General features: G+C 65.7%; 2 protein-coding genes across 5 annotated transcripts in view; one reads left to right on the forward strand and one right to left on the reverse strand.

Annotated features, from left to right (window-relative positions):
- Window positions 1–1,365: 1,365 nt before the first annotated feature.
- Window positions 1,366–18,113, forward strand: ANO7 (anoctamin 7). The gene is given in 38 exon segments (XM_045166229.1): window positions 1,366–1,475; window positions 1,878–1,952; window positions 2,212–2,405; window positions 2,868–2,996; window positions 3,678–3,773; window positions 3,995–4,224; window positions 4,562–4,696; window positions 4,796–4,872; window positions 5,101–5,188; window positions 5,442–5,520; window positions 5,523–5,618; window positions 6,807–6,888; window positions 7,348–7,379; window positions 7,382–7,428; window positions 7,538–7,647; window positions 7,755–7,878; window positions 8,610–8,744; window positions 8,817–8,891; window positions 8,893–8,949; window positions 9,524–9,533; window positions 9,536–9,621; window positions 9,704–10,045; window positions 10,171–10,302; window positions 10,437–10,513; window positions 10,515–10,541; window positions 11,015–11,069; window positions 12,595–12,693; window positions 13,668–13,728; window positions 13,731–13,820; window positions 15,228–15,386; window positions 15,389–15,615; window positions 15,618–15,649; window positions 15,911–15,963; window positions 15,966–15,993; window positions 16,107–16,381; window positions 16,384–16,425; window positions 16,428–16,480; window positions 16,568–18,113. Coding segments are annotated over 37 exon segments (3,819 nt in total). The 3' UTR covers window positions 16,568–18,113.
- Window positions 18,114–20,278: 2,165 nt separating this feature from the next.
- LOC102402039 (high density lipoprotein binding protein) overlaps window positions 20,279–26,071 on the reverse strand; it is a 58,694-nt gene continuing 52,901 nt past the window's right edge. For all 4 annotated transcript variants that reach the window (XM_006077124.4, XM_006077125.4, XM_025289317.3 and 1 more), the window contains exons 19-28: window positions 25,771–25,989; window positions 25,341–25,479; window positions 24,244–24,398; window positions 23,458–23,562; window positions 23,155–23,289; window positions 22,111–22,254; window positions 21,361–21,546; window positions 20,953–21,069; window positions 20,740–20,868; window positions 20,279–20,650 (exon numbers count right to left, since the gene is read on the reverse strand). In XM_006077124.4, the coding sequence (XP_006077186.4) occupies window positions 20,564–20,650; window positions 20,740–20,868; window positions 20,953–21,069; window positions 21,361–21,546; window positions 22,111–22,254; window positions 23,155–23,289; window positions 23,458–23,562; window positions 24,244–24,398; window positions 25,341–25,479; window positions 25,771–25,989 (1,416 nt within the window). In that variant the 3' untranslated portion in view covers window positions 20,279–20,563. The remainder of the gene's footprint in view (window positions 20,651–20,739; window positions 20,869–20,952; window positions 21,070–21,360; window positions 21,547–22,110; window positions 22,255–23,154; window positions 23,290–23,457; window positions 23,563–24,243; window positions 24,399–25,340; window positions 25,480–25,770; window positions 25,990–26,071) is intronic.

The following is a 26,071-nucleotide window of genomic DNA, read 5'->3' on the forward strand; positions in this document are numbered from 1 at the left end:
ACCCCACAGGCCTGCGGGCACGGCGCCCAGAGCCACGGGTCAGATTAAGCCTCAGCGCCTCACTGGGGGCCCGGCCCTCAGTGAGCCCTGGTGGCTGCGGAACACTGACCACAGGCCGGTGTAATCAACCCCTACCTGTTGCAGGAGGCCAAGTTCCTTGGGGAAGCCAGAGCCCGTGGTCCCTAGAAACTCGGGAGCCACCCTGCCTTCAGCCACTCCACCCCCCGTGTTAGTTTTGGTGTAGACGCAACATGTCAGCCCGGCTCTGCTCACAGACGCCGTTCCCGCGGTCGGTCGGCTGTAGCAGCCGGTGTCACTTGGACGCTCCAGCCGGGTGGGGGCAGCTGTGTCCAGGCTGCAGCGCCCTCCCCTCACCTCTGCCCCGACCCCCTGGGCCGCCCCCCGGTCCTCTGCCCTCCTTTCTGACCACCGGCCTCCGCTCCCTGGGGCAGGCTCTGCCGTCAGAGTCACTGGCCCTGAGATCAGTCACATCCGTTTCTCGGGCGTCTCTGCACACATTTCACGCCACCAAACAACACAGCCTGCTTTGTCTGCTTGAGCCTGACGGAAGGACTCGGGGCCACGCCTCCTGACACGGTGGCCGAGAGGCCCACGTGAGTCGCTGGTGTGGCTGCGCTCGCCCGCGGCCCTGGGTGAGGCGCCTCCGTCTCCCTCTGTCCTCGTGTCCGACCTCCTCCCAGCGGGGCTGCTGTGAGCGCGCATGTGTGTGCGTGCCGTGGGGCTGGCTCTGCAGGGTGCGCTCCGCCGTCAACGGGAACCCTTGTGGACACTTGGTGGCCTCAGTCTCCAGAGTCTGCCAAGGGAACGGAGGTGCGGTCCGCATCCGCGTTGCCCCCGATTCCTAAAGAGGCGCAACGTTTCTGCACACGCGCGGGCTCTGCGTGTCCCCAGGCGTCAACAGCCTTCTTGTCTCATCTGCATCTGTGCTGCTGGGCCATCCACCTTGTCCTCATCAATGCTGGACGCTGGTGTCCTGGGCGCTTCCGGCCTGGCCGTCCTGCGCACCAGCATCGCAGCGTCCTGGCTGATGGACCACGTGGGTCCCCTCCGCCTCGTGTTCCATTTCCCGCCCTCTGGAACAGGAAGGGTGCCCCCACTGCCCGCCGCCCCCCGCCCCCGGCTGGCTATGCTCCCTTCCAGAGCCACGTAGAAGCCAGCAGACACGCACGGGGGGACGGGCCAAGAGTTCCCCTGGTGATTGGGACCCTCTCGACAGACCGATGAAGAGAGGGGATGAAAAGCCACCCTGTGTCACGGAAACAGATGGCGCACAGGTGTGACTTTGCCGGACCTCCCTCCAGACCTGTTGCCCCGAGTGAGCGCGGGGGACCCCACAGGGGGAGCATGGGTGGCTTCCGCCACCCACTGCCCAGCACCCTCAGCCCTCAGAGCAGACGGGGCCTTGGCTCTTGGCACACGTCTCAGCCAGCGGGGATGCACGTGCCCACCTCCAGGTGCCTGGCCTGGGTGGGGCCTCAGCCTCGGCACACGTCTCAGCCAGTAGGGATGCGTGTGCCCACCTCCGGGTGCCTGGCCTGGGCGGGGCCTCAGCCTCAACCTCGGGGGAGCCATGAGGGCTGTGACGGGAGCCGCGGCTGAGACTCACTGAGGGGGCCGTGTGGGACAGCTGGGGTGCTCAGAAGGGATGTGGGGCCCTGGGGTGGAAGGTCCCCAGCTCAGGGCTCCAGGAGCGCCTGGGACCCCCTCTGCACGTGGGCGTGGCCACACCCTCCCATGGGCACACACGCCGTGTGCGCGTTTCTGTTGTGCGTGCATGACGTCAACAGATGCCCCGTGGCTTGTCGAAGGCACAGTCGTGCGGGCATTACCCGCGGAAGCTGTTTCTTGCCCGTGAGATCAGGAGCGCTGGTGGCCTCGCTGGCCTTGCGGGGACTCTCACAGTTCGGCAGCTTCCAGAGGGAGGTCCACAGGTGACGCTATTTATCACGTAGGTTTAAAATGGCGCTGGTGAGTTTTTACCACAGCTACAGAAACACCTCTTCGCTCAGTGTGAATGGACACACACATACACTCATGCACACACACAGTGCACCCATACAACAGGCTTGCACGCGTGTGCACTCACACATGCAAAGACGCCCGCACATGCCACGGGCACACAAACCTGTGCACACACGTGTACACCCCAGGCTCCCATGGAGCCCATGGTCCCCGCCGCGTGACGTCCAGGACGAGGACCCCGCGCCCCCGGGCCGTGCTCTGCTACCGTGCGGAGGAGCTGCGTCGGAAGCTGCCCTTGCGGGTACGGGACGCCTGTGACTGCGCCCCACGCTGCTGCTCACAAGCCTGGGGGCTCCCGCTCCGTGTCCCTGAGACTGCCTGTGGCCCCCGCTCCACGGTGCTCCCAGAAGCCCTGCTGCCAGGTCGGGGGAGGGGCGGCGCCCCCCGAGGCAGGACTGGGGAGGGGTGGGCAGTGTGTGCAGCAGCCAAGGCCACTTGGACCCCCGGCCCAGAGCCCCCAGGCCTCCCGCTGAGGGCCGGCCCGGCCAGCGGGGCTCGGGGACGGGTGCAGCTCCTGGCCAGCCTCGGGAGGGCAGGCCTGGGGCTGCTCTGTGGCCCAGGCTGTGGGTGGCCCTGGACCGTCGTGATGTGGGGGTGGACAAGCGGACGCCACCGCTCTCTTGCCCCTTCCTGACGAGATGGCTCTGGGCCTCAAAGGGACTGAAGAGCAGCCCTGGAGCCCGGGGCCCAGAGAGGGAGGGGCCTCACCTGGTCTATACAGGGTCCACAGCCAGGCCACGGCGGACGGGAGCAAACCCACACACCCCCACAGCGCTGGCGTCCACGTCCCCTCAGGATGGGGGGCAAGTGACCATCCCTTCCAGGAGATGCCAACTGGGCCTCCAACTGGCCGGCCGGCCTGCTGCAGTGGCTGGGTGTCCAACAGCCTGCTGAGGCCGTGCCCGACGTGCCCCGGAGTCACACTCCTGCCGGTTCAGTGAGCCAGCTGTCCAGTAAGGGGGCTCCTCCGGCTCCCAACAGCCTCAGGCGGGCCCAGGGTGGGTGAGAGAATCACCAAGCAGGTGAACAAAACCTGCCTCTCTCCCCGAACTCTCCCCTCAGACCAGGGGCGAATCTCGGGCGGGCGGGCTTCCGCCCACGTCATCTGCATCAGTCAGACAGGGAGGCTGTGCTGGGGGCTCATCCCCGACCCCGGGGCCTGGACGTTAGGCCCACCCCCACCCAGCTCCATGTCAGCGGTGGGCGGGCAGGTGCCCCGGGGCTTCCTCTCACACAGAAAATGCAAGAAGCCGGTCCACACTGTTCCTGAAGTCCTTCCCTTGGCACGTGACTCCCCAAAGCCGGTCACAGCCTCACCCAGCATGCAGGTTACGGCGGCACCCAGGCCTGGGGGGAACCTGAGTGGGTGCCCAGCACCGAGACCCCCGCGCTGAGGACACCTCCCTTCTGGGCTCGGGGGCAGAGTCGTGCCCCCTCCCCAGGGCTTCCCGAGGTTTTGGGTCCGGGGCAGGCCCTGTGGTCAGCCACCAGCTAGACACCGCCCAGAGAGAGGCCTTGGGTGCCGCGCTCGGAGCTCCCAGGCATGCAGACTGCTGTAGGCTCGTCTGCCCAAGCACTGCCACTACCCTGCCCCGGGGGTATCTGTGCCACCCAAGCACTTGCCGTGACCTCAGGAGAGGAAGAGCCCCACGTGGGAGCTGCCCGTGCGGTCGGGGGCAAGGCCGCCCTGCAGGCCCGACGGAGGCCCAGGGAGCTCTTCACACCTGCAGGTCCGTAGGGGGGACAGGCAGGCCCCCTTCTTCCCCAGCGCCCACGGGCACCAGACGGTGAGTGGGGGTCCCAACCCGGCTCAGAGCCTGTGGCCCAGACCCAGGGCCCCCAGCGGGCAGCAGAGGCCTCTGTGGACACGGGAAGGCTGGCCTGTGCTGTCCAGAGCAGCGAGGCCCCGTGGCTAGGAGCCTGTCCCCACCTCGCTGCTCGGGGCCCGCAGGCCCGCAGGCCCGCAGGGCCCCAGTGGACGTCACTTTCAAGGACTGGCAGGACTTGCCAAGGCCATGGGGCCTGGGCAGGTATGGGTCCAGTAGGTCAGTGAGGACAGAGGCCAAGGCCCATGGCGGCAGTGTCCCTGAGAACCGCGGGCAGGGCCGGCTGGTGGCAGGGGAGGGCTGGGACTGGTCTGCCCAGGAGAACTGGCGCCTGCAGACCAAAGAGCAGGGCCACGTGGGCTGCCCAGCAGGGGCTGGGCCCCCCTCCCGACACAGGCCTCCTGTTGGGGGAACAGCTGCCCAGACCGAGGGGCCAGCACAGGGGCTGTGCTTGGCAGGGGTGTGAGGTCAAACCCAGGCCAAATGCCACCAGCCCAGCCTCCCAGACAAGGCCAAGGCCTGCCAAGTGTGAGAACATCATCTCTGGGGCCGGTGCCCGGGGAGCCGGGCGAGGCTTGTCCTCACCGCTGTCACCGGGCCCCAGGAGGCTGTCGTGGGCTCAGCCTGGAGAACTCGCGAGTCCCTGCTGCACCGTCACGCGACCTGTGACAGGCCTCCCACTCCACCCCCAGCTGCGCGAGATCCTGGCCAAGGCCTCTCAGGGCCACAAGAGGAAAAGCCTGTTTGGGATCTACTGGCTGCCGGGGGCAGGGGTCTTCAGCGCAGCCTCCCCTGAACGATGTGAGTCCTGGGGGCTGGAGGCAGGAGTGGGGGGCGGGAGCTAGAGGGGGAGCTTCCGGGTGAGGAGGACCCCAGGTCCTGCCCCGGGGACATGGGGCAGCGGTGACACCCCTGTGATGGGACAGGCTGGCTCCTTGGGCAGCTTCCCCTTCGGGAGGCTGCCCATGCCCCTCACAAAGCCAGGTCACCCGGGCATTGTGGGGTAGGGGGAGCTCACCACACCAGCTGCCCCTGGACCAGACTCAACCACCTTATCACCACCCCTGACAGAGTCCACTGCCTGGTCAGGAGGTGGGCGGGGGTCTGCCCCCCTGCCGTGTGACCTGGGGGTCTGCCCCCTGCCGTGTGACCTGGGGGGGGCCTGCCACCTGCCGTGTGACCTGGGGGTCTGCCCACTGTGCTGGGGAGCACCTCTCCCGCTTCTGGCCAGTCTGCACACTCGGGCGGCAGGACCCCCGCCCAGAGACAGGGAGCCTGCTCAGATCGCAGTCACTGGCTCCCCGGGGCCGCCACTCCAGGTACCTCCTCCGCCCGTCACTGGACCCCGGCAGCCTCAGGACGGAGGCCCTCCTCAGAGAGGCCCTGCTGGACGGCTCACCCCAAAGGGCCTCCTGCCCTGGAGCAGCGATCCTGCTCCCTGCGGTGTCCGCCCTCTGTCCACCAGGGCAGGGGGGCCTGTGGGGCTCGCCCAGCCCTGAAGCCCCCCCACCTAGACCCCTGCCTGGTGCGGGGAGGGCACCTCCACCTGCCTGCAGTCTCCCCACCTGACAGCTCCTCATCCCCAGCCCCCTGGCGATGCCCCCGCAGGACCCGCAGGCCCCGGGCCTCAGCCAGCAGCAGGTTCTGCTCCGGACTGGGCCCGCCGGGGCAAGTGGGGCAAGTACCAGCCTGTGGGCCGCGTGGGCAGGGGTTCTGGCGAGAAGGTGGCCTTCCACTTCGCCTGGCTCGGTGAGTCCCGTGCCCACGCCCTCAGGGCCTCCTGGGCCCGACTTGGCCTTTAGGGTGACATCTGCTAATTGGTGCCCCCAGGGACGAGCCATGCCTGGGGGCTCAGCCAGTGGCCAGGCTGACTCCTCCAAGGCCAGTGCGCCCTGGCCGAGCTCCGCCCTGCCCAGCTGCTTCCCTGCACCTAAACCCTGCATTGGTAAACCCTCACCATGAGTGTTCTGGGGGGCCCCCCCTTTCGACTCCCAATGCCCCAGCCCACCAGGCATGTCTCGAGAAGCCTGGGGCCACCCCAGGAACTCCCGCCCTGGAGGAGGTCACCCTTGCCCAGGGCCCGGGGAGAGCAGCCCCTTGCCTCCTGCAGACAGGCTGGCACCCTGGGGTTGGCTGTCTGCCCCGGGCACCCGGGCTCCTTGTTCTGCTTACGACTCTACCCCGCCCCACACAGCCATGCTCCCACCGTCCCAGCTGCTGAAGCCTTTTCTTGCCCCAAGGACAGCAAGCGTGAGAGCCATGCTGGGGAGCTGTGCGTGCCCTATACACTGACTGGGGGACACAGAGGAGAGGCCACCCATGGTCACAGTGGACCCGGGCAGGGGACAGGGCATTGGGCAGGCAGGGCCCCAGGAGGGCAAGGGCCCTGGGGCACAATGGGTAGGGCCTCCTCTGGGTTCTCGACAGACTTGCATCTCAGAGGTCACTCAGGCCAATGCAGGGGAGGCCAGACGCCAGGCCGGGGCGGGCCTGGGGGTGACCCATGGGAGGCAGATGGGGTGCTCGTGAAGGACCTGGCCGCGGCGGGCTGGGTGCAGAGCCGGAGGCGTCAAGAACAACCAAGTCCGCTGAGCAGGGTGCCTCTCCAGGAGGGGCCCCATCCCTGGCGTGTTGATGGGAAGTGACTGAGGCTCAGGAAAGGGGGTTCCGGTAGGTGCGGGAGCCTGGGGGTCAGCAGCCAAGGTCAACAGGGGGAGAGGTCCAGAGTCGCCCAGAGCTGCCAGGAGTGCTGCCTGGGGGCCATCCTCTTGTGGCCTCCTCCCGGAAGGCCCTGCACCCCCCCCACCCACCCAACCCCTGAGGGGCTCCCTGCAGGTCGTGCGGCTGTGTAGATCTCTCCGGGGCTCAGCCCAGTCGTGGAGACCAGGCCCACCCAGACCACCCAGAGGTGACGCCAGTGTCCCCTGAGGGTTTTAGCAGGTTGGTTCCTGCCAGCGGTGGTGGTGGGCACGCGGTTGTCCCTGGTAGGCCGCATCATGGTGTCCTCAGACACACCCATGTAAGTGTCCTCTGCCCTCCGCTTGCAGGCTGGCCCCGTGTCTCCTGAGGTGAGTGTGTGGTTGGAGGGGCTCCCAGGTGCCAGGCCCAGAGCAGAGCTGGGGGTAGAGGTGAGCATGGAGCCCCCCCAGCCCCCGGGGGTCACGGAGGGCCCCGGGACTGGGCTGGAAGACTGGCAGGTAGACAAGTGTGCTCCCAGGCTGACACAAGTGGGCAGGTGTGTCCTTCCGTCAATTGTCTTGGCATGTGCCCTCGTTTCTCACAACAGTGTCAACGTTTCTTATCGTGAGTGAGTGACAGAGGCTGGCTTTTATCTTAATATAGAGCTGAAATGTCAAAAAGTTATCTCAAAAATTATCATTGCATACAGTTTTTAAAAGAAATGCTGGGCCTGGCAAAGACAGCGGGGAGACAGAGGGCAGGGCTGGGGTGAAGGCAGGCGCGTGCGTGGTGGAGACAGCTTGGAGCTGTGCCCCCTCTGCCCGGTCTGCCCCTCTGGCTGCTCTCCCGTGCCTGTGCCCTGGTCCAGAGAGGAGCGTGGGTAGGCGAGGGTGGAGGGCAGCCCCCTGCTCCCTGGTCCGGCCACACCCCTCTGGGGAGTCCTGCTCGGCACCATCCAAGGTTGAGCACCCTGTGCGTTACTCACCCAGGAGGCAGCGTCCCCACCGGCTGAGGCCGACTGGCCCCCAGCCCGCAGTGCTCAGCGGAGCAGCTGGGCGGTGGATGCCGTGGGAACTCTTCCTGTTACTCCTGCTATTAGGTATGGCGGCCAGGAAGGTCAAGTGCAGGACCCCGAGCACACAGACCTTGCCGCCCTCAGGCACAGAGTCCTCAGGCTGCGGGTTTCGTCAGCCTTTACACTTCCAGGGTGGGTCAGTTCTTCCCTGAGCGCGGCTGCAAGGCCCGCAGCCACAGTCCCTGGGCCGGAGCTTCGGGGCCCAGGACGGACTCGCAGACAGACACGCCTGCAGCACCCGGCTGGGAGCTGCCTGTGCCAGCGTCCTACGTCTGCCCTAACAAATGACCACAAACGGGCGTTAAAGCGAGCTGACTTCTCACAGTCCTGAAGGCAGAGTCCAGTACTGCCGGTGTGGCAGCTGATTCCTTCTGGAGAAGGTTCGGGGTGCCCGCCCCATGTCCAGTGGCTCTGGGAACTCTGACGTCGCTGGCTTGTGGCCGCACCGCTCCCATCTCTCCCGTCTTCACGTGGCCTCTCCCTTTGTGCAGGCCATGTCTGTCTCTCCTCCTCCTACAAGGGCTTGTTGCTGGTTCCAGGTCCCCCTAATCCGGGTGCTCTCATCAGGGGCTCCTATCCTAATTACACATGCAAAGGCCTTGATTCCGAGGAAGGCTGTATTCTGATTCCTTCCTATCAGAACGTATGTACAGGAGGACGTATCTTTTCAGGAGCACAATTCAAGCCACTACAGTCCACCCTCTGGCCCCCATGAGCAAAATACAGTCACCCCCAACCCAGTGCCCCAAAGTGTCACCCACTGCAGCGTCAACCCCGAGTCCCCAGGCTCATCTCATCCTGAGTCGGGGGTGGGGGAGGTTCTGGGGCAACACCGCTGCCTCCTGAGCACTAGACGGTCACTGCCTCCAGGGTACAACGGTGGGCAGGCGAGGGACGGGGTTGGGGGGCGGCATTCCTCGAGGGCGGGGCAGGAGGGAGAAAAGGGCCCAGTCCCAGGCACGGGGGAACCCCGCTGCCCCGTCCAGGCCGGCCGGCTCCCTGGCCACGGAGGCACGGTCTTCTTGAGTCTGTTCACGGCGCTGTGGGCCGTGCTGCTCCTGGAAGCGGATGAGTGCCCGCTGGCCTACCGCTGAGGCTGCTGGGACTCCGGGGACCTCGAGGTGGGCGGTCCCCCGACGAGGCCCCGCCCCCAGCACGCACCCCGCTGAGCACCCCCCCTCCCCCGCCGGGAGCGGCCGCGGCCCCAGTTTTCCGCCTCAGCTCCCACAATACTGAATCCCACCACGGCTGAGGACGAGCCCTACTTGCCCTGAGAGGAGCCGCCTGCGCCAGGTGCTGGCCAGCTCCGTGGTGGTCCTGACAATGGTGAGGATCCCCGCTGCCGGGCGCTGCCCATCAGGCCGCTGTCCTCAGCGAGCAGTAGCCCCCGCTCCCCGCCGTGGGGCAGGGCGTGATATTGTCTCTGGGACCCAGGAGGCCCTCGTTGTCCTCAGAAAGGCCACGGTGTTCCTGGGCTCCAGGGAAGGGCTGAGCTAGGGATCTGGGCCATAAGAGGCAGGTGTGTGTGGGGCAGGGGCCTGGGGCATCCTTCAAGCACAGGTCCCCTCACCCTGTCTTGCCCTCTAGTCAGAGGGACTTCCTAACTGGCCCCCTTCGGAGATCTCAAGAATTCCCAGTTTCAGCTAGTGAGATGGGGGTCGGCTGACAACAAGACACAGAGGCCCCTGTGCCGCCCAGAGGTCGCTGAGTCGCCTACCTCTAACTCTAAGGAACTGCCCACCCCTCCTCTCCCTGCTGGCCACCACTCGCTGCCCAGCAACCCGCCAGGAGAGGCCGGGCGCACAGCCTGGTCTGGGAGTGGGACAGCATGTGGCTGTGGCCTGAGGGTGCTGGGGTGCCAGGCTGCAGCTGCAAGGCTCATGCACCCGCTGCCCCGCAGGTGGCCGTGGTGCTCTGTGCCTGGTGCCCATCACTGTGTACCGGGCCATCACGGCCATCCTGGTGTCCGGGCGGAACAACAGCATCCTCGCAGCATGGGTGAGCTTCCATCCTTGCTCCTGCTGGCTGGCTGGGTGGTGGGCTCTGGTTCCCTCCTCCATCACCCTGCCGTCCCCCATAGGCTTCGCGCATCGCCAGCCTCACGGGGTCCATGGTGCACCTCGTCTTCATCCTCATGCTCTCCAAGATCTACGTGGCCCGGGCACACGTCCTGACGAGACGGGGTGAGTGCCGAGAGCGCTGGGCGCCGGCCAGTGAGGCGCCGCTGGGACGTGTCCAGTCCTCCCTGCCAAGCCCCTTAAACAGCAGTGGGCGGGGCCTCGGCGGGGGGCGGGGCGCCCCCTCTTCTGTGACCCGCTTCCGTTTCCGAAGAACAAATACATCCGTCCCCGAGCTGCACGAATTGCAGCCCTGGTCTCGGGACGGGACAGAGCCCAGCGCACACCGGGGAGACTGGGGCAGAGTGCGGGGCAGACAGCGTGCGGGAGGCCAGGGGCAGCGCCCTGGGGAACCGCCCACAGTGTCCCTGCAACGGCGGGGCCTGGGAGTGTCCTCCAGCCGGCCTCTTGGGGCCCGCCTCCGTCTCAGCGCCTCCTTACCAGGCACCTCCGGCGCCCAGCGCCCCAGACCCGTGCCCAGCCCGCTTTCCGGAGCCACAACGTATTAATTCTTACCGGCACTTGCCTGGCTCCTCCTCTACCCGCGGAGCGCTTCCAGAAGGTCCTGAAGTCGGAGCTTCGGAAACGCGCCCTCCCTTCTCTCCTGAACGGATCTCTTTGAACGCCCGAGGGCGGGCCCTTTCCACACTCCCTGCGCCGGGGAGGTGTCTGACGCAGGCACTCGCTGTGCCCTAGAGGGGTGCCCAGATCGAGTCCGAGGGCGCTTTCACCCGCAGGGTGTCCATCTTCCAGTTCGTCAGCTTCTACTCGCCGCTTCTACACCGCTTTCTTCAAGAGCAGGTTAGCGCCTGCGCCGGCCACACCTGCCCGCCCCGCCCATACCCCGCCCATCCGGGCCCGCTACGCCCACGTCCCCGCCCAGGTCACGCCCCCGTCGAGTTAGCCACGCCCCTCAGCTCGCCACGCCCACTGGGGCCGCCCTGGTCACGCCCCCGTTCCGCCTCAGCCCGCCCCACCCAAGCCCCGCCCACTCCCTACTGGCCTGCCCCTCCTCAGCCCGTCCCGGCCCCGCCCGCTCCCATACTGGCCCCCGTCCCTCCTTAGCCCTGGCCCCGCCCCACCACGCGTGGCCCGGCCACGCCTCACACGGCGGTCACGCCCGCGCCCCGCCCCCTGTGGCCCTGACACCGCCCAGACGCTCGGGAGAGGTGGGCTGGCACAGGGGTCGCTCCCCGATGCCCGCCGTGACCCCCTTGTGGTTCCGCCAGCTGGGCGGCGGGCAGCCGGGGGAGCGGAGGCTTGGCTCTCCCCAGGTTCGGCGGCTACTCCGGCAACTGCTACACCTTGCTCGGGGTCCGCAACGAGGAGGTGAGCGCGGAGAGCCTGCGGTGGCCCTCCCCGGGCCCCACTCAGACAGCTGTCCTCAGAAGCTCACAATCCGCCTGTCCCCGTTGGCATCTGATATGCACCCGAACCCAGCCCCAGTCACTGGCATGGGCCGTGAGCCGCCGTCGCTGCCGCAAGCTCGGTCAGCAAGCTGGAGGTGCAGAGGCTGACGGCCCCCTACGGGGCTTCTCCCCAAGGCACCCCCGCCCCCCGTCAGCACAAGCGGGCTCACCTGCAGCTTTGAGAGACAGGGAACTGTTTTCTGGATAGCGGAAGCTGGTTTCCTGCAGGATGAAGCCTCGCTGTTGTGCGGGGTCCCCAAGAGCAGACCCCAAGGAAAGGCCCAGGATCAGTTCATGGGTGCGGATGTCACCCTGGGAAGCACACAGGGGAAAAGGGGCTGTGCAGAAGGAGGTGCTCCTAGGAGCACTCCAGAGGGGGGTCACCGCTTGTGAGATTGTGGGCTTGTGGGCTTGTGGGCTTGTGAGCTCAACCCTGCCCCAACCCGCCTGAGACATTGTAGAAAAACTCTCAAGATGACCATCTGGTCCCTTCCTGGTTGAGGGCCAAGGAGGCACAGGTAGGGGTCCAGGAGTTGCCGTGGAACACCTCCCCTGAAAGCCCGTCTGCTCCCGTTTGTTGGAGGAGGAGGGAGAACAGCAACTTTCCATGGGTCAGAGCTGCGACCCAGTCTGACAGCTCCCTGCGAAGGGGCTGTCCCTAAGGAGCCCTCTCCAGGCTCACATGTTGGGGAGACAGGGCAGGTGGGCTGAGACTCAGGGCAGGACTGCGCATGGCACACTGCAGGCAAGCAGCCTGCAGTTACCAACAGGAAAAGTTCCCAACTCAAAATGGTTCCAGCAAAAAAATGCAGTTTCGTGGGCTCCTCTATTGAAAACACAGGAGACTCTGTGAGCTCAGGGATGGCTGGAACCAGGTGTTTGAACAATTTTGCAATGCTTTCCCAACATTGGCTGTGTTTTCAGGCAGATTCTTCAGGCAGATTCTCCTCTCCTGGTAGGGAAGACATCTTGCAGTGTGGGCTGACGTCCCAAGAGCCCAAGACAACACCCTCTAGCTTAATACCCAGCACAAGGCATGTCGTCCCACAGGTTCCCTGTAAGAGCCCTGGGACCCGCCTCTCACTGGCGTCATCAGGTCCCTGCTTGGTGAGGCCTGCCTGCATCCTGGGTCTGCCTCGGATCCAGAGGCTAGGGTCAACCCCATGTGACTCCACGTGGTTCCCCAAAAAGCCCAGGGTGCCACACGGCCATGCCTCTGATGTCCCATAACATCTGCCTGCTAGACCTGGGGAAGACGGCGGAGGCTTGAGTGAGGTCAGGATGGGGAAGGAAGGGAAGGAGGGTCTCTGTAGGCCTCAAGGTGCCCCTGGCCTGTCTGAAAGGAACGTGAGGGCGTGGCAGGGGCCACCTTGGAGGCCCGGAAGTGTACAGGTGCCTTGAGGCTGGTCCCTCCCACAAGCTAACCTGAAGGGTGGGCGCCGCAGTGTGCAGCTGGGGGCTGCCCCTCCGAGCTGGCCCAGGATCTCCTGGTCATCATGGTGGACAAACAGGTCATCAACACCATCCATGAGATTCCTGTCCCTGCGCTCCCCGGGGTGAGTCTCCCACCCCACCCCATCTGCCTGGAAAGCATCTAGGGACCGTGGGACCCAGGAGTGGCTGGGGTAGCCAGCCCCGCTGGGAGAAGAGGTTGTGGGGAGGGCAGGTCCAGCCCACCTGGACCCCAGCGGCTCGGGCACGTGCAGGGGGGCTCCGCCCGGCTACCGGCCCGTAGGCTCTCCGACGCCCCTACCCTGTGTCGCCGCTGCAGGTGCTCACTGGGGTCTCTTGCCCCGGAGCTGCCTCTGGAGGGCAGGAGGCCTGGGTTCCTGGGCGCTGCCCCAACCACTGGTCCATCCTGTGTGTAGGCCACTGGGGCTGGGCCAGGCATTCTTCGGGGAGGGAGGAGCAAGGGGAGGCCCCAGGATTCCGGTGCCCTAATGGGGACATTGGGGTCCCACCCCCGGTTCCACCCACTGGCACCACTGCGGCCGCAATCAAGGCACCTGGGACCGCAGCCCTGCCCAGGCCAGAGCCCTTGCACTGACCGCCCAGGGGTGCCTCACATCCGGCCCAAGGCTGGACCCAAGCTGGACCCTCACCAGCCCCTGCACACCTCATCTCCCTGGAGACTCCTGGGCACCACAAACCACGCTGTCAGACCTTAGCCCAGCCACGTACCCTCTGTGGTGTGGCCCTGACTCTCAGGGCAGGTGGTGCTGGGAAGCTGAATTCAAGATTACAGCAGACAGGGTGTAGCTGGACAAGTACAAGTGTGGGCAGCGAAGTGCCCACACACTCGCGTCCTGGGGTCCTCATCCGCTCCCTCCCTGACGTAGCTCCTGCCGCCTCCTCTGAGCAGCGCTGACTTGCCTCAGGGAGCTTAGGGGGAGGCTGGCACGCTGCCCCACCAGGGGGATGCGGGTGCCGAAGGCCTGCCCCTCGTTCTGCCCACCCTGGGCCCCAGGGATGGGCTCAGACGCCCTCAGGGCCATCTTCCTGGTGTTTCTGTCTCCAGGAAGCCAAAGGCTGCTGGCAAGGGTTCCGGCTCTGCTCCCAGAAGAGGAAGGCAGGGGTTTCCCTGGAGGCCGGCAGGCGCCCTGGGAGGTGGACTACCAGATTTTGCTCTTCGAGGGCCTATTTGACAGGTACCTCGAGACGGACTTCCCTGGTGGCTCAGACGGTAAAGCGTCTGTCTACAATGTGGGAGACCTGGGTTCAATCCCTGGGTCAGGAAGATCCCCTGGAGGAGGAATGGCAACCCACTCCAGTACTACTGCCTGGAAAACCCCATGGATGGAGGAGCCTGGTAGGCTACAGTCCATGGGGTCGCAAAGAGTCGGACCCGACTGAGCGACTTCACTTCACTTCTTCGAGATAGGCAGGGGCCACGGTAGGGGCCATGACCACCAGCGACGTGGGGAAGGGTAACTGCACCACCAAGGGGCCTGCCAGCCTCAGCATTCCTGTCTGCAGCTGCCTTGAAACACAATGTAAGGATGGCTATGACAGGAGGTCCCTGATGGAGCCAGGCCTGGAGAGATCAGGAAACGAATGGTGGGGGCCATGGCGGGGAGCACTCAAGAAAGGCTGGCTGAGGGCAGGAGGGGCGGCGCCCCAGGTCCAGGGACTCAGAGAGGACCTGGGGCCCCCCATGGGGCTCGCTTGGAGTGGCCTTCATCTCCTCCCGCCCTGGAACGCCGGGGCCAGAGCCCTGCGCAGGGCGTGAGGAGAGCAGTGGGGGTGCTCAGGCCGGGGCGAGGCTGCACGGAGGTGGCATTGGGGAGCTGGGCTTCTCTGGACAGCTTTTCGATGCCCACGCGCTTTGCTGGACCCTCCAGTGCCCTTGCCAGGAGGGGGCCTGTGTTTGGGGCTTATCCCCCGCATGGATGGGGTGGCTGCACTTTTTGAGGCCAGGGTCTGCGTCTCACGCGGCCCTTCTGTTTGATGACAGAGGGGAGAACCGCTGCACAGTCACAAGTGCATCTGAGCAAGGCTTTGCTCTGAGCCCCCGGCGGCCAGAGCAACAGGGCTGACGCCAGTGGCTTCGTTCTGCGGAGGAAGAGGACAGAAGGCACACAGGGAGGGACGTGCTTCTTCATAACGTGAGCGGGCGACCACTGGACGAAAGGCCGCTGGGCCCCAGGCTCTCCTTAGGAATCTTACATAAGAGCAAGGAGCACCTTTCAAGGAGCCCCTTCCTAGAATCTTGCCACGAGTCCACAGGGCAGGCGCGGCCCGGGAAGGACAGTTAAAGTCCCAGACCACAGGCGGCAGGGGGAGGCCCGGGACCAGCCAGAAACACACCCAGCTCTGTGAGAGCATTCCGGGGAGGCTTCCTGGAGAAGGGGGCCATGTCTTGGAGCCTGTGGGGTGAGTAAAAGCAGGGACTGTGGGCACAGGCAGGGGTGGTCCCACGCCTCCCTGAAGGGTGCGGTGAAGGGTTTACGGTGGGCAGTGTCTGGCCACTGGTCGCAGGGGCACGTGGTCCTTATTACCGGATGAAACCCGGCAGGCGGAAGTCAGGGTAGCGCGCCTTGGCCACCGGAGGGCCTGGCGGTGACCCTTATCCCCGCAGTCCTGCAGTTCGGCTTCGTTACCACCTTCGGGTCCGCCTGCCCGCTCGCGCCGCTCTTCGCGCTGCTCAGCAATTGGGTGGAGATCCACCTGGACGCGCGCCAGTTCATCCGCCGGGTGGCCGAGCGCGTGCTGGACATGGGCATCTGGTTCCGTATGCTGAAGGCATCCCGCACCTGGCGGGCATCAGCAACGTGAGCGCGGGGCCCGGCGGGGGCGATCACCCGGGAGAGCGGGCCGGCCGGGGCGCGCGGCCGCGCGCTCACTCGCCGGCGGCCCGGGCGTTCCTGCTGGCCTTCTCGGCCCCCTTCCTGCCGCGCGCCCACTACCAGTGGAGCCCGGCCAGCGACCTGCGCCGCTTCGCCGGCTTCACGCTGGCGCCACCCAGCCCGCCTTCAGCGTTGCAAGCAGCCGCCCTTGCCGGTGAGGGCGCCGGGGGCGGGGCTCCCACGGAAGGGGCGGGGCGGCACCGGGAGGGGCGGGGCGACAGCCGGAGGGGCCAGGCTGGGAGGGCCTGGCGCCCCTCACTCCCGCCTCCGCAGCCGCTCTGCGGGAGGGGATCAGCCGGGGCGGGGTCGGAACTCCCGGCGCCCGCGGGCTGAGCCCGGCGGCGGAGAGCGGGTGGCAGGCTGAGAAGGGCGTTGGCACCTCAGCCTGCCCCCCACCGCCGCGTGGCTCCCGCAGGTACCAGGCCTTCGGGGAGGATGATGGACATTATTCCCGGACCTACTGGACTCTAGGGCCATCTGTTCGGCCTTCGTCACGGTGTTCGTGGTGCCGAAGGCCGCAGGATGCTGGGCCCCGCTCCTACCCCAGGGCTCCACCCAAGGTCAGCGCGTGGTCCGCGGGGTGGGCGCCCCTGCTGTACCCCCGGGGGCAGACAGCGGCCCTCTGCGTCTTCGCCTCCCGGCCTGGCCTCTGTCCAGAGGGCCCTGGGCACTGCAGGGTCCGTGGAAGCTGGGGTGGTCTGCCTTGCGGCCTCTGCCTCTTCCTGGAGTTTCCTTTCCTGCACTGAAGCTTGCTGTCCAGCTCAGCCCACGCCTGCGGAGCCCTTGCCCACCTCTGGCCCCACCCTGGGACTTGTGCCAAGGGATGAGGGTGCGTGGCCACCCCACAACACCGCTGCTCCCACCCAGCACGTGGTGTTCTGCACTGGCGGCTCCCCGACCTCATGGAAACCGACATCCCTGAATCTGTGGCGAGCAGGTGAAGCGGGAGAACTACGGTGCCGAGAGGACGCTGGCTGAGAGCTAGGTGAGCCCCCACCCCCATCCCCGCCCGCACTCTGACGTGGCCAGAGCCTAATCACGATGCTCCTCCTCTGCCCTTTCCTGAAAACAGGCTCTTTTTGGAACGACTGGAGCAAAAGAGAACCAAGCGTTGGGCTCAGAGACGAGTCCGGGCCCAGAGCCTCGGTTGCCGGGAGCGGGAGTCGCAGCTCGCCCCGCAGGAGGCGGCTTAGGGCCCTGGAGGAGGGGTAGGGGGTGATGCTGTCAAAGGCTTCCCACCTCAGAGGCCACCGCCCCCCTCCCGGCCCCTCTGCCTCCCAGGCCCTGGCATGAGTCGGCCCCATGGCCCTCTGTCTCCAGCCAGGGCACCTGGAAGGCGGGCACGTGGTGCTCAGGGGCAGCTTTCCCTGACATCTCCCGCCCAGCCTCACCTCCCCCCTCACCCGGGCAGGATGGCTCCATAGCTGAGGTGCTGCCCCCTCACATCGTGCCCCCACCCTTCACTGGCCTCTCCCGCCTTCGCCTGCCCCCCTCCCCCATCTCTGGCCTTGTAGGCACAGGAGGTGGCCTCCACCGGCTTTACACGTCTGTCCCCCTCAGCCCTGAATGGGGCTCATCTCCCCTCAAGCTGATGGACTTGGGGTCCTCCGTATGGCCCTCCCTGTACCTGCTGCCCCTCAAACGGTGGTGTCCTCTCTCCCGCCAGCCCGGCCGCTTCTTACCCGGTCCGGGCGGGGTCTGGCCTGCCCCTCACATACCCCAGCTGGCAGCCCCAACCCAGACTGTTCTGGGCCACAGCTGCGTCTGCTCACCCCGCCCCAGGGCCCCTGCAGTCCCCTCCTCTGACAAGGCCTGCAGTTTGGGCGCCTTTTCCTTCCAGCCTGTCCACAGCCTCTGAGCAGCCCTTTCAGTGCTTCCCGTGGCAGCACCTGGCTCCCGCCAGCCTGGGGCCAGCAGCAGCCTCACGGTGGCGAGTGCCTCGATGGGGAAGGTTTGGAGGGAGACTGAAACTTCATTCCTTGAAGCAATCGGAGGAAAGGACATTCACTCCCATGTTGGTAGGTCTCCTTCTCCAAGTCTTCCCGTCTGTCTGCATGGGGTCGTCTTCAGGACGGGGAGCTTCAGGGCACCTGCAGCTGGACTTCACCCACTGCCTGTCTTCTTGAGCACCCTGCGTCTGCCTCCTCTGAGCGCCGATCACACAGCACCCCCAGCCTTGCCGGCTGCTCACTGTTCTCTGCTCTCTGGCTGCAAGCCCCGCGGCACAGACGCCAGGAGACAGTGCCCACTTCCGACTCCCTCAGGGGAGCGCTCCTCGGGGCGCACAGCACTGTGAAAATGGACACGTGGCTTTTAAACTGCTTGGACGCACTGCAGCCCGCCGAGCTCCTCCCCAGAACTGCCAGTCGACGCCTTCATGAAACCCACACGTCCGGGCCTCAGGCAGCACCAAGTATTTCCTGACCAGGGAGGGGGCTGAGACTAGGGGCAGCTGCTTGCTCACACACCGTCCTGAAAATGAGCCGACCTTCCGTTTGTGGGCGATGGGGCTGTGCGCACCGCACCGTGTCCTTGTTACAAGATCCACAGGTGTTTTCTCCCAGATGGTTGTTCCTGTTGTTTCAAACTTTCAAAAGTAAACTTATGGAGACATCTACCTCCCTGGTGGCTCAGATGGTAAAGCGTCTGTCTACAATGCGGGAGACCTGGGTTCGATCCCTGGGTTGGAAAGATCCCCTGGAGAAGGAAATGGCAATCCACTCCAGTACTAATGCCTGGAAAATCCCATGGACAGAGGAGCCGGGTAGGCTACAGTCCATGGGGTCGCAAAGAGTCGGACACGACTGAGCGACTGACTTCACTTTCTTTCACTTATGGAGACATAAGAAATCGTGGGCTTGCATGAAGTGAGCACACCAGCGTAACCAGCATTCATACAAAGATACAGCCCTGGTCACTGGGGTGTGGTGCCTGGCAGGGCCTGCCCACACCGCCTTCCTTTCCCGCCTGGAGTGGTCACACCTTGGCCTCAGGGTCGGGACCCCTAGGTGTGACCTCTTCTGCGGGGCACACCACCATGAGCCTTCCTGACAGCACTCTGCTGTGTGATGCCCCCTGAATGAAGACCACTTAGCCATCCATCCTACCTGGCTGCCATCAAACTCTCGCCCCCACCCCCTGGTGCCCTGGAAAGTGTCGGGTCACTGTCTGCCCCCAACTGTGACGCCTCCCAGCGCCCTGGCTCCTGCGAGGCCGTTGGTTCAGGACTGAGGACCCTGTGCCAGCTGGGGGGCCGCACCAAGCGTCTGTGGGTGCCCAGTGACCCTCCAGAGCATGCCAGACACGCCTGGTTCCCTGAGACTGAGCTCGGCAGGGCGTGATAAGACGAGTCTCAGCACACTGTATCCAGTTTGGGTTTTATTTTAGGATTTATAAAATTCCAGTGTCATCCATATTCACGAGCCTTCACACACGTTTGCATATAATCTCCAGATTTCAAAGCTAAGGCCAAGGGATGGATGGTAGCTACGGACACATGTGACACGGAAGACATTCAAAGAGGAGCTGGACACACGTCAGGTGCTCGCAGCCCCGGAGGCCGCAGGGCACAGGCCGGGGCAGTCACCATGTGACCTTCGACCACCATCAGCCCAGGCACAGTGAGGGCCGGGGCTTCTCAACGAACGCACACGCGCCAAGTCTCTCATGGGAAGGGAGCTGACCGGGGAGAGGCCCCGAGACCCTGCTGACAGAGGAGGGGCTCCCAGGGACAGGCACCCCTGGGGAGGCGGGAGGGCACCCTTCTGTCCTCCCCGGCCATCGGCTCCGCCTTGTCTGGGGCCGCACACAGGCCCCGTCGGCCCCACCTACGGACGGGCATGTTCAAGGCCGAGTGGGCCAGCGGGGACTTGCAGTAGGGAGACTAATCTTGGTCTGTTCAGGAATTGCAGTCAAGGTGACTGAGCCTGAGTTAATAAATGAGAGAAAAACCTCCCATGGGGTGGGTGGGGGTGGGGGAGAAGGTGGGCTAAGCAGTGGTGACCCTCCCGAGGACACAGTCAGCTTCTCCAGGAGGTGAGAGACCAGGAACCGGACAACTCAGAGTGGCCCATCACCTCCGGGAGACAGATGGCCCAGGGCCCAGGGCCCCACCTTCCCCTTCACGAAGCACCCTGCCCTGCGGAGACCTGGGGCCGCCGCCCGGACCAGCCCACCAGACTCCTGAGAAGGATCCGGTCCTCCGCTGGCTGGGACAGCCTCTGCACCCCAGGGCCAGCCGCTTACCTCTCGTACATGCGTCTGAGGACGTCTGGGGGTGGCCTGCGCACTCCCCACTCTGGACTGCAGGGGTCAGGGAGGGTGTGGCCCGGAACCCAGTGGACTGGGGGGCAGGGGCTGGAGTGTGGTGGAGCCGGGGGCTGGTGGGCACGGGGAGCTGCAGGTGGTGCAGAAGAGCAAACAGGCCTGCTGCAGGGAGGGGGGCCTTAGTGGAGGGGTGGGGGTCCCAGCTCCCTCACCCCCACCTGCGTTCCTCAGAGCCCTGCCCGGCGGCCTCGGCTCTGCCTGCGGGGCTGGGCGGTCTGGGGGTGGAGGCCCGACGCGGAGGCCAGGCCGTCTGAGAGCCGCCCCCACCGGCCTCCTGGTCCTCGGGCGGCCCCGGGCTCTTGCTTGGGCCAGTGACACCCAGTGTGCACGCGGGGCCTCCCCCCGACCCCGGGGTCTGGGTCAGTGGGCTTTCCAGCAGCTGGAAGAGGCAGGTGGTCCTCGCGAAGGACGTCTGCGGCAGGCAGGGGAGAGAGGTGGGAAAGGACGAGGGCAAACGTTTGGCTTTTATAAAGTCAAGGAAATTTATTTCCTGAGGTCATGACAGGAAGCAGGTGCGGCCGCAGCTGCGGGCTCTCCCGGCAGGTGGGAGCTTGGCCGCCGAGCAGGGTGACTCCGAACCACGGCCTCCTTAGTGTTCACGAGGTGCCGAGCGCAGGGCCGGGCCGGGGCTGCTGGCTTCGCTGTGAGACCTCAGGGCGGGCGGGATCGACACGTACGCAGGGTCCAGCTGCTGGGTCAGAGTGAGACGGACCCTCGCGGGGCAAGTGTTGCTCCTTGGTCATTATCGCTTGGGGCCCCACGGCAGGGTCTTGGGGGCCACCTGAGCCCCGAAGCTGGGGAACTCCTCGGAGCTGCTCATGTCGGGAGCCTGTGGGGGAGCACACGGCTTCAGGGACAGCCGCCCCGCAGCAGCACCTGGGACACCACGAGCGTGGGACGCCGGGGCCAAGGCCTCACCTTCTCGCTGCTGCTGGCGGTCCAGGGGGCGTCGCGAACGACAAAGCCCTTGGACGGCGCCTTGGACTCCTCGTGGGCAGGGGGCTTCAGGTACAGCTGCAGCGCCTCGCTGTCCACCACGTCGGCCAGCTGTGGGCACAGGCAGTGTCAGTTTGCAGCAGGGGAGCCCGCCCACCCCGGGCCGTCGGGGCCAGCCGCCCCCGCAGGACTCACGTATTCCTCCTCCAGGTTGAGGATGTGGTCGATGGCTTCCTCCACGTTCTCCGGGAGCCCCGTCACGGTCACGCAGTTGGGGTCGGGCGCCCCACTCTGCGGGAAGCGGATGTCCACCTGGAAGGAGTGCACACAGAGCCAGGGTGGGCGAGGGCCCCGCTGTGTGTGTGCACATGGTCCCCTTCTAGTGGAGGGCCCCCCACTCCGGGGCCGCCTGCCGTTCAGAGTTCACGCTCCTCCGGACGCAGAGCATGCCGCTCACTGCACAGAAGTGCCAGCTGTCCCCGCTGTGACCCCACAGCACCTCACCACCTGAGCCTCGGGTCTCCGATGGTTTGGGGGTGTGCGGCCCATCTCCCCGCCTGCTCTGAGGGTGAGCCGCACTCCAGGCTCAGCTTGGAGACTCACCTTGAACTCATCCATGATTTTGCGGATGGCTTTGCCACGGGCACCGATGATGCGGGCGTGAACGCGGTGGTCTAGCGGGACGTCCTCAGAAACCATCTGTTCAAGCTCACCCACGATCTTCAGGATGGCGTCCCGGGCAGCCTCAGTGTTCTTCTCGTAGCCTGTGATGGTGATTTGGTCCTGGGGCTGAGAGAGGATCTGGTCAGAAGAGGGCACCCCAGGGATCTCTGACCGCGAGCACCGGGGGCACGCGCCACGAGGGTGCCACGAGGAGCAGGTGCTCGCGGCAGGCTGCGCCTGAAGGGGAGACCGGCAGCCAGGCAGGGTGGCAGCACCCCCGCCTCCCCAAAAAGGACAGTCGCCACCACGGGCTGAGGGCGCGGGCACAGACGAGCAGACGCTGGACGGCCAGGGCGTAGGGAAGGCCCTCCGCTGAAGACTGAGGCCTGGAGAGTAGGTGCAGACGCTGCGGCTGGCACCCCACCCTCAGCAAACGTGAGACGCCAGACCCGAAAACACCAGCAGAGGAAGGGAGGACTCAAAGCAGAAAGAAGGAGACAAGAAACTCCAACTTGAGGCCATGCCCCTCAGAACAGGAAAAAATACTACGACCCAGAGAAGGACACGCCACAGTGCCAAGGACCCGAGCACGACGATGAACATCTGGGCGCTAGACAGGAGCAGGAACTGAGAGCTGCCCAGGAGAAAGAAGACACCAGGCCACAGCAGGGCAGGCCCCCGGCCCCCTACCTGGCTCCCATCGTCCTTATCAGGAAACTGGATGTTCACGTCATGCTCCAGGCGGATCTGGGTGATCACCGCCCCCTTCCTCCCGATGATCTTGGGGTGGTATTTGGGGTCCACAGTGACACTCAGCTTAAAGCTCCGTAAAGCCTGCCGACGAGACAAGGCGCAGTGAGGCAGGAGCGCTTCCACCCCGGCCCTCACCGTCGCCGCCCCGCCATCCTCTGCCCGCGGGCATCGCATCACTCTGCACCAAGAACGAGGCTTGGCTTTGCAGCTGAGCTCTGTGGCCTGCCCCCCAGCAACCAAACCAAAGGCCCGAGGACGCCGCTACCATGAGCACAGGCCTTCAGGCGGACCGGGCACAGTGCCCGCCCGGCTCCACCTCCTGAGTTTGAGATGCAGATGGATGAGCGAGTGTGCAGAGAGCTGGGCTTTCAGGGTGGTGGGACCCGAGCAGGCCCCAAATCCCCAAACCAAACAAGAACAGCAGACCCACAAAAGGGAACAAAAGTGCAAAAGGACGTCCACAGCCAGAGGTTCAGGCTGGGCTCTGGGCAGAGAGCCTCGAACGCCAGCACCGCGTTCGAGGCCGACCTGAGGTATGTGAGCTCCCGTCACCCCCACACTATCTGCACAGTACCCAGTACCCGCCCTGCATCACGCCAGCTCCAGAGGCACAGGGGCTTCTCGCGTCCCCGTCAGCAAGGAGACAGCACCCAGGGTGCTGGCAGGGCCTGCTGGGGACCACAGGCACACGCTGGGGTCTCTCCTGGCACTGGCCCCCAGGCCTCCCCAGCTGAACCCTCCCTGGAAGGCTAGCAAAGGTCTTCATGTTTATTTAACACACAGCTAATGACACGAAGTCCAACTGTTGCTGTCTTCGTAAAACAGGGCCAGGCCCCCGACACCACCCCCAGTGGGAGCTCCTGGCCCGCAGGACCCTGGGCTGCGACGCAGGGTCAGCCGGCACTGTCTCGGCCACCCGACCCCCGGCTGAGGGCCGGCCTGGGTGCCGAGGGGCTTGGCCCCGGGACGCCCAGCCCTCACCCGGTCCTCCTGCTCGGCCTGCAGCTCCTTGACCCGCTCCAGCAGCCCTGCCTTGGCCCGGTCCAGGTGCGCAGCCAGGCCCGTGATGGCGATGATGTCAGACTGCAGCTCAGGCGCCGGGACGTGAATGTTCACCTGCGTGGAGACGGGGGCAGGCCTGCTGCAGAGGGCGTCCCTGGGGACACAGCTCCGCCTCGGGATGGGGAGGGTGGGGGGAAGAGCTCAGCTCGGGGAGCAGGCAGGAGCACGGCACCCCATCCCAGCACCCGGCCTCCGGGGAGACGACCTGCAGAGCGGCTTTACCTCAAACTCGTCCATCATCTTGCGTATCCCACTTCCCTTCTGGCCAATGATGTAGCGGTGAAGGTCAAAGGGCACCTCCACTTCAATGGTGACCGGAACCAGTGCCTGCAGGACAGGGCTGGGGTCAGGCCCGAGGGCGGGGGTAGGGAGCTCATGGGCTCAGCAGCAGGCCTCCCAGGGACACAGGGGAAGAGCCCTGTGGGAATGAGATGCTCTCTAGAACCTTCCATGCTGCCCCAGCTGGGCAGAGCGCCCCTCTCCATGTGAAGGGACACGGGAAAGGGTGGGGGGTGCAGAAGCCCCTAGGAGAAGCAAAGCTGTGCAAGCCCAGGGCCTCGGGGTCTGGGAGCCCACAGAGGGGCTGGGGCCACACAGAGGCGCACCCTGATCCTGGCTGGCCTCAGAGACCCTAGAGGTCAGAACGACGGGACTCTGCCCGGGACCACGGCCCCCTCCTGGCGCAGCGCTGAAGACCCCTGTCATCTCTGCAGCCTGCTCGCCCTGGGGACCCGTCTCCCACTTGTCCTCGCATCACGACAGGACCCTCAATCCTGCCCACTGCGGTGGGGCTCACTGAGTGCTGCTCCTCGGGACCCTGCACACTGCGGGGAGGGCCAGGGGAGGGGGGCCGGGGGCAGGGCAGTGCCCGAGCCCCACCAGCTCTGCTTGTCCGTGGCCCCAGGCCAGCAGCTCCGCCCCTAACACGAGCCCAGGTGCTCAGGTCTCAGATCTGCGCCAGCTCCCTGCTAAGGGCCGGGGGCGGGGCTGAGTGGGGTCCAAGCCCACCTCCAGGGCTTCCTTGGCCGCGTCGCACTTCTCCTTCCGGCCGGAAATGACGATGATGTCGCACCTTCTGGGGGAGCCGGGCTCAGCCTCCTTGCCTTCTCTCCCCTCTGCGGCGTCCTCCCCGTTCTCGTGGACAGCAGGCTCCACGCTGTGCCCTAGGGACATGGAGGAGCAGCTCAGGCCGCGCGCGCCCAGGGGCCAGCACCCCCAGGGCGCCTCGGGAGGACGGGATGGGGTGGGGGGCCGGGCCTCCACACCTGCCTCAGGGGCTGCAGGGGGAGGCGGAGCAGGGCCTGCTGAGAAGGGAGGAGACCACCGCAGGGCGGAGGCGGCTCGAGAACAGGACCGAATGGGGACGCGGTAACGCCTGCTCCTCACGTCAGGAGGGCAGCACGCAAAGTGCAAGCACGCTGGGGCTGAAAGCGGCTGGCGGGGTCCAGTCTGGCCACATGGGAACCAGACGTGACCAAAACAAACCAAAGGACACTCGTGGAGCAAGACAGCGTCCAGGAGAGAGGAACACACATGCAGCCGCCCAAGGCAGCAGCGACCGGGCGGGGCGGGGGCGGGCCTGGCGGCGGAGCCCGCGAGAGGACACACGGGGGCACACGGCTCTCAGCGCACGGGCGGCACGAGCCAGGCTCCCCGACCCCTTTCGAGAGTCCTCTCCTCGCAAGGAAGCCACGTGGGTAACGGGTGGGCCTGAAGTGGACACTCAGACAACTCAGAAAGAAAAAGTGTGCCGTGTGTAAGCCAGGCGGTGAGTGCAGACTCATCTCTACACCTTCCTGTGCGGCTCTTCTTTAACGTGAGGTTGTTTCAAAATTAGTGAACATTCGAGCGGGAAACGTAAATGCAACAAATATGGTTGAACTTGCAGCCCAAGCTCTTCTGAGGAAAACAGGAGATTCACCTCCTCCCATGTGGGAGGCTCTCCCAGGCCAGATCACTAGCCGCTGGGAACCCTGAGGACGTCCGAAGGGCCCTTCATCTCCCTGCAACCACAACACAGCCTGCTCTGACAGGCCACAGCGACCCTGAGCCTCTGGAAGCCCCCGGACAGCCGACAGCCCCCGCGCCCCCCAGCCAGGACCCACCTGGGTTCTCTTCTCTGTCTGGGAATTTAATTTGAACGTTATAGTCCCGGGTGATCTGCTGGATCTTGGAACCTTTAGGGCCCATGACCGATCGATGGAATTTCTGGGGTATGGTGCATTCTATGGTCACCTGGGCTTCCTGGGAGGAGACAGAGCAAAAAAGAGAAGTAAAGCCAAGGTCAGTTGCTCAGGGCAAAGTTCACGGCCACACCACTTCTGCCTCCCTCCCCCAAGGCCACTGGTCGCAGTGGCCTGGGGTAGGGCCACAGGGAGGCCCCCACCCCGCCGCACAGCCAGGGACCCTCAGAGGCTGGGCTCTGTCTGCCCTGCTGCGCCTTTTCCCTGGGTCTGACTCCCCACCCGGGAGGGGGCAGGCGTGGGCTGAGCCTGTGAGGGCAGGGAGCCACCGCCCATCACGCTGGGGGCCCACCAGGTCCTCGATGATCTCCTGGATGCGCTTCTTGGCCGCCTCCACGCAGTCCTTGGCGCCCTTGAGGGTGACCTTGTCGCTCTGCGTGCCGGAGCGCGGGAAGCTGACCATCACCCCGCCGTACTCCTCGGCGATCTCCCGCAGCACCTGGCCTCTCCGGATGACGAAGTGGCGGTGGTGCTTGGGGTCCACCAGCATGCAGTCTTCAACCACGTTGTCCTGGGGCGTTGGGAAGGGTGCGGCATGAGCCCCTGCCCGCCCGCCTCCCGCCTCCCGGCCCAGCCGCGCCCACCCGGCTCAC

The sequence above is a fragment of the Bubalus bubalis genome, chromosome 6 (assembly GCF_019923935.1).
Source record: "Bubalus bubalis isolate 160015118507 breed Murrah chromosome 6, NDDB_SH_1, whole genome shotgun sequence".
In the NCBI taxonomy this organism is placed as follows: Eukaryota; Metazoa; Chordata; class Mammalia; order Artiodactyla; family Bovidae; genus Bubalus; species Bubalus bubalis.